This window comes from Eimeria maxima, genomic scaffold (genome assembly GCF_000499605.1).
Source record: "Eimeria maxima Weybridge genomic scaffold, Emw_scaff50, whole genome shotgun sequence".
Taxonomy (NCBI): Eukaryota; Apicomplexa; class Conoidasida; order Eucoccidiorida; family Eimeriidae; genus Eimeria; species Eimeria maxima.
The window spans coordinates 71,549-78,051 of record NW_013566551.1 but is presented as its reverse complement, the minus strand read 5'-3'; the positions used below and the strand labels follow the sequence as shown (position 1 = coordinate 78,051).

General features: G+C 47.7%; 2 protein-coding genes across 2 annotated transcripts; both read left to right on the top strand.

Moving 5' to 3' along the window:
- Positions 1–1,390: 1,390 nt before the first annotated feature.
- Positions 1,391–3,062, top strand: EMWEY_00008190 (hypothetical protein; the record flags this gene model as incomplete). Its single annotated transcript, XM_013482056.1, has 4 exons — positions 1,391–1,731; positions 1,965–2,268; positions 2,402–2,515; positions 2,760–3,062. 4 exons carry the CDS (start codon positions 1,391–1,393, stop codon positions 3,060–3,062), a joined length of 1,062 nt encoding a protein of 353 aa, XP_013337510.1.
- A 400-nt stretch (positions 3,063–3,462) lies between these two features.
- On the top strand, positions 3,463–5,310 carry EMWEY_00008180 (hypothetical protein; the record flags this gene model as incomplete). Its single annotated transcript, XM_013482055.1, has 4 exons — positions 3,463–3,717; positions 3,922–4,611; positions 4,755–4,877; positions 5,080–5,310. The coding sequence occupies 4 exons, from the start codon at positions 3,463–3,465 to the stop codon at positions 5,308–5,310; spliced, it is 1,299 nt and encodes a 432-aa protein (XP_013337509.1).
- Between the last annotated feature and the right edge of the window lie 1,193 nt (positions 5,311–6,503).

The window sequence follows — 6,503 nt, the reverse complement described above, 5'->3', positions numbered from 1 at the left end:
AACTTTCTAAGGCCTCCCAGGGGAACCGATACGCCCTGTTGTTTATCCACATGTTAACAATATTCAATCGTCGGAAGCTGGTTTTCACTGTCAGCAGTGCGTATTTGGATGAAAAACCGGTCGGAAGAATTTTAGCCTCTGATGCGGCCTCTGTTGCTCAGTTGAAACTACCAGAGGACGGAAGCCACAGAAGGGACAAGCAGGAGATCCAATTTTCCTTCTATTTCCTTCTGAAATAACACTCACGCCAAATGCGCTGGCACACATGCATCTATGGTGCCTACCCAAGAGCGAAGGCGAAGTTACAGACAAATTAATCCTCACTCTCTCGGACAACCAACGGCCGCTGGAAGTCAAGCTTTCATCTCGTTGTGTGGCACCCAAAATAAACCTGCAGGCAGAGAACATCATGTTTGGAAGGGTTCTCACAGGGAAGACTGCCAGGAGGTTAGTCACTTCTAAAAATGGCCTTTACTGCGGCTCCGCATAGCCCATAGGCTGGAATACTGGTTGCAACGCTGCATACTTAACTATCCGATATTCGGAACGCCCGTCGTAACCACAGTTTGAACCACGATAATTCGCAGTTCAATGATGGCCGGAAGTTTTTGAGCATGCAAATCCTCGTGGAAAAGACAAAAACTTCCCTCTTTATACCTCATGAATTTGCACTGTTTGGGGTGATCGGTGTGAGTAGAACTGTCTTAATTGAGAACCCAACGCCTTTTGAAGTTCGTTGGAACTTCACAACGCAAGAGGTGCCATCAAAATGCTTTTATTTCGACCCTGAGCAAGGTGGAACCTTGGATGCATTCTCGAGCCAGCCACTTAACATTGTTTACGAAGCTCCCCCAAAGCCGTCTACAGCACAGTGCCGTCTTACCTTTCGATGTACAGATGTAGAAGGGATTGCAAACGGCTCCGAAGTCAAAATAATGCAAAGTGAGCAGCGCCATCGCCACTTTACAACACCAATTCGTCTTTTGCATTCCTTCCCCTTCAGAACACGGGGAATCGCCCTAATTTGCGTATGCTGGATCAGTTTCGGCAGAAGCCTTTTGTATTGATGCTGGAATCGAGCTGCAATCAAAGACACGAGTATTTGACTTCGGCAAGGTTCAAGCTTACCAGGAGGCCGAGATACCCTATACCTTATTTAACAGAGGAAAATATCCTATTGAATTTGACATTGAGTACGTCTATTGACAGGGTGGCTAATCGCAAACAATCTATCCCCTTCTTGCTTTCTGAGAGAAACCATGACACTGTTGGTTTGAGAGTAGACTGCCCCTGGCAATAAAATCTTGCGGAAATCCTACAAGTGTAGCCAAGAAATGAAGGGCCCGCAAGAACTCAAGCACCTCTTATAGGTATTCATCTACTTCGTAGCATGGATGCGGCAAATTGGAGGCTTGAACCAGGTGATTTTTCTGGATTCAGCTTCAGTAGCCCGAGGCTTCGAAACCTCCTAACGTTGACACCTCAAAGCGGCGAAGTTAAAGCAGGGGAACAACGGAAGGGAGTTGCACGTATCAGCGCCAGGCATGAAGTTGAACTAACTGGCACAGACGAACTCGCCCTCACAATCAAGGACATAGAATCGGGCTGTCACATGGAACCGCCACAACCACCCCTGCAGGTCACGGCTATCATAGCCTTCAATGAAGTGTCCTTGTCACCCCCGCGGGGTCTCAATTTTGGGCCAATAGAAAGTGGCAAGACAAGCCTGCTGTAGGTCAAGTATTTGAGCTTGGCGTTTTTACTGTAATATTTAAATGAGTTGGTGCATGCGTTTGAGACCCAACATCACACATTGAATGCGACGACAGCCCATCACAACTGCCATCAAACTGTGATAAGTTTGTCCGAGGTAATACCAAGGCAGTTTATTAAAAACGGAAAAAGCAACCCAGTAACTACGTGCAAAGGCGCATATTGTTCCTCGTGAGTTGTTGCCATCTCAGTTTCTTCGAACTGGAAAATAAGGGCCGTTTCTCGTTTGACTGGTACCTGGTCAACCAAGAGTGCATGTTTACTGCTCCTGAAGAGCCAGCTCGAGGACCCGAAACTGTTCAGAAGGGGGAGAAACAAAAGGTAGGGAAGGCCAAAATACAAGGAAAGTCTCCAGAAAGGCCTCTTGGAGCAACATTTGGGCCGTTTAAGATCGTACCTGTACGTGGCCAGCTGGACCCGGGGACTAAAGCATCAATACAAGTCGAGTACAGCGCTCAAGGCGACGCATCGCATTCTATTAGCTTAGCACTTCTGGTAAGGTTGGTCAGGTTGTTCCCGTTTGAATTCTGTAGAGTCCCTCTAAAACTGCACAGCTGGACTGCTCAGAGTTAATAGCTAGCGTACAGACAAATCCTCCCTGCGTCACGGCTCTGCTAAACTTTTGCAGGTTAATGGCGTGAGGATGGGACATGCTGACCAAGGTTTTGTGAGTTCCATCGGCCCAATCGCTGCATTCTTTGCAGATCCCTCTGCTCCCATAGATTTCGAGGCATACGGTCCGGTTAGGCCGGCTGCAAGCTATTTTATTCAAGGCCAAAGCAGCGTTCCATGCATCAGTCTCGAAGTGAGGACCCATAGCTGAAATGGGGAGCAACAAAACAACATCAATCCTCTGCAGTTTGTTTTTCACTGAAGAAAAGCCACCACCGTCGATTTCACAGTACCCGTGGTTCATGTTTTGTTTACATTCCCCGTACTTGTTTCTTTCTTGACAACTCATTGCATTTACGAGATGTCATTTGCAGCCGGAACAGCTCTTCCAAGAACAAGCGCTGGCAACTTCAATGGATGAGGCTTACGCCATATGGCAAAAACGTAGCGGGACAATTTTCGTGCAAGATGAAAACTGCCTATGCTTTGGACCCGTAATTGCTGGCTTTCCAGGATCGGCGTCGGCAGTCGTTGAAACGATTCGCATCGACAATCCGCAGCTTATTCCAGCTGAGATAATTTTCGAGATCAAGCAGGCTCCTAGAGGCCCACATGATAAGAATGCAAGTGTCCTGCTCCTTAACACCAGAAACGCAACCACTGTGAACCCGTGCTAAAGGGGAGCTGTAGCTGTAAAACCCTGAGCCATCTGCACCTCGAAATTGCCTGTGCTCGTTCTGCAGCAACAGGTAGCGGACGATTTAGCGTTTGATGTACAACCGAAGCGCATAGTTGTTGCCCCTCACGATTATGCCCACGCAACGGTGTCGTTCAAGCCCACAGCCCTTCAGCAGTACACATCGGCTCTTCGAATAGCAGTAGAAAAGTCCGCTAATCCACTAACTGGGCAGGCGCAATTTGACCTCCGTGGCGAAGGGACTCTCCCAAGCATAAGTGTGGCCTTCCCAGCGTCTGTTGTGCAGAAGGAAACAAGTAAGTGCACTCATCTAGCGCGTGACAGTCTCCTGCCATATAATCAATCGTATGCCCACGTCTGCACGCGGTAGCCAGATCAACATGCAAAGTAATACACAGAAAACGCCGGAAATTACTAATAAGTGCCGATGCACTGATTCAGAGCCGAAGAGCCACCTGCCCTTCTTCGATTTTGGGCGTATCGCTGTCTCGCGGACGGCGACGATACCGGTAGTCGTTAAGAATGAAGGGATAATTGCTGCAACAGCTCGTGTGCAGCTGCCACCATGCGATTCCATTGATTTTGATTTGCCCAGCTCAATGACTCTGAAGCCAAAAGAGGAGCAAATATTCTCCGTACGCTAAACATCTGTTGATTAAGCTTTTCACTTGTCCACAAGCCCTGTAGGGCAGGAAGAACGCCAACGATGGCTGATTTGTAGAGCTGCAACGCTAAAAGGGCTTCATGCGTGCCCATTGCCCTAGTGCACGCTAAACAAACCAAGGAGAACACGCTCTTGTCGTCGAAAAAACTTCGGGTCCCCTGTGATTGCCTTTCAGCTAGCCTACCGGCCGAAAACACCAGGAGAACTGGACTACAAATTCCGCATCATTACTCATGCTAATCCTTTCGAAAATCTTGAGATCAACATTAAAGGATGCGCCTTTGCAGAAGAGCTCATCTGGTCTGTAGTAGACACAGCAAATCAAACTGGCTTGAGGACAGGCGACGGGGAACTCCTTGATGGGAATCACTTCATGTTTGACGACGTGCCGTTGGGTAAGACAGTTGTTCAGGAACTTATGCTTCGGAACGTCTCGACACAGGCCATATCATTCGACCTAAACATGGAGTCATTAGGGCAACTGAAGGACAGGCTGACTGTCACACCTGGGGGAGGTATAATTACTCCAAATACTTCCTGCTTGGTGAACCTATCCTTCAAGAGTGACGAACCGATTAGTGTAATTCGCCACCCACTCCACTTCACAGCCTTGTTTTCACAGTGCTCGGAGAACAGTCCCAGTTCTTCAAAGACTCCACCGAAAATCAAGGGAAGGGTTAAGAACAAGCAGGCTGACTCCAAATCAGATGGAGCAGCACCAACAAAAATAGAGGTGCCGTCACCAGAGGAGCTGATGCTGTACATCTCCGTTGCGAGCGACGTTCGCCAGTGTGAAGTTAATATTGAAAGGATTGACTTTGAAGCCACAAGTCTCTTCAAGTCGCGTTTGTTCTCTTTTACATTAGTGAGTTGTAGTATCTGATGGGTCACAATTATCGCAGGGAGACCAACCGCTCATACGCCTACGAGGCTTTTCCATTGCTCTTTCTCATTACTTCACACTCCTGTACACTGCTCGTTAATAAACGTGATACGCTTTTGGTACAGACTAATACTTCTGCCGTCTCCGTACCGTATGAAATGTTCTTCGAGAAAGCGAATGAGCGCGATGACCCTTGTTTTTACAAGGTGGCACCTTGCCGGGGTCGCATTTCCAGTGGCGGGCAGCAGGTGTGCAATTCACTAATCACTGTAAATATATAATAACTGGTAACACTAGCATGCTTCTTGTTGCTACTCGTACACTTGCTTTTCCACTTGCAAGGCAGTCTCCAGTGGCCGTTAGCCGGTTGTTGTTGTAAACAAGAGCTTGAATTTAGCTCGTGGAGGCAAAAGTGGCAAGGGTGGCAACCTGTTCTCCTTTTCCTTGCAGACCGTTCAAATAACATTTTCTCCTAAGACTATGGCGGATTTTGACAGAGTCCTCATTTGTAGTTTCCCTAATTTAGTGAACGGATCGTCGCGTCTCTCCATACCAGTGACTGCCACCGCTGTTCGACCGATCTGCCACCTCGAAATCCCTCCGACAGATTATCTCGAACGACGCTCACAGAGCTCCGTTCTCCCGCTTTCCGATAACGTGGCTGTGAGCGTGAATGCGTGACCCTCTGGGGCTGCTGAACTTCCACACACAGATTCGAGGGCTGCGTAACATGCAAAGTTCACTAAAGGTCTATGCATTCATACACCTATTTAAAAACCTTCCCCCATAAAATGATGCAGACATTTTTGTGACTAACCATAGTTTGTATACAACTGCAGGTTCTGGAAATTGAAGGAGTCGGAGTTGGTGTCCACCACACAAGGCGAATTTATGTGCACAACCCGACTGCATGTGACATAGATTTCGAGTGTGAACCTGCGCACGTCCCCAATGATATCACAACGACGCCTTCAAGTTCCACCATCTCTGTTCAGCCTTTTAGATGCTTGACTCGCCGTGGACGGGTCCTCGCGTGTAAGAAAACGGAACTCGTCTTTGAATACTCCGCGACACAGCTGGGTGTGAGCGAAAGGCTATGGACCTTCTCAATACCGTGTGCGTCAATTCAGAAAAATATTCATCCTCCCAGCAATTCTGCTCAAGCGAGCAGCAGTAAAAAATTCAATTTTTGCTGTGATAACTATGGCGGATTAGGCACACGACGATGAATGTCTTATTTGCTACTGTAAGATGGAAGAGAATAGTGCTTGTATGAACCTAAAAGGGTCCCGCTTCCCTTGAGCTGTTTGTGTGTGCCTCATTGCGGCAATCAGCAAAGGAGTTGGTGCAAACATTGCTCTTGGTTGGACGGGCTACTGAGCCTCATGTTACGCTTGAGACGTCAAGAGTAAACTTTCCGCCGACGATTGTTGGGCGTACCAGTGAAGAAAAAGTACTACTACACAACAGAGAATCCATTCCTATTTCTTTTCAGTTTGACAGGTGAGCGACCCGTTCTCGTGGCAAAATGCTTTATATCTAATGGACACACAGCGGCAACGCTCATAGTAATATCTACTTTGCCGGGGGAAGTCATCAACCCTTGCAGCAAATGAACAACCCACAGCCATACGGAGGATAACATTTATTTTACCTAACCAACAGGCTAATCTACAAAGGATGCATTTGCACTTCCCGTGCAAAGTGGGCTAGGTCATAGTAGTAGCGGTTTGCCACGCAGTCACCGCAGGGCGGAATCCAAGTTCCCCAATGCCATTCTACTTGTGCATGCTACTAGACCCAACTGGACAATAAAATGCCAGAATTTCTCTACTCAAGAGCATATGTACATCTGCAGTGTAATATAATGGCAA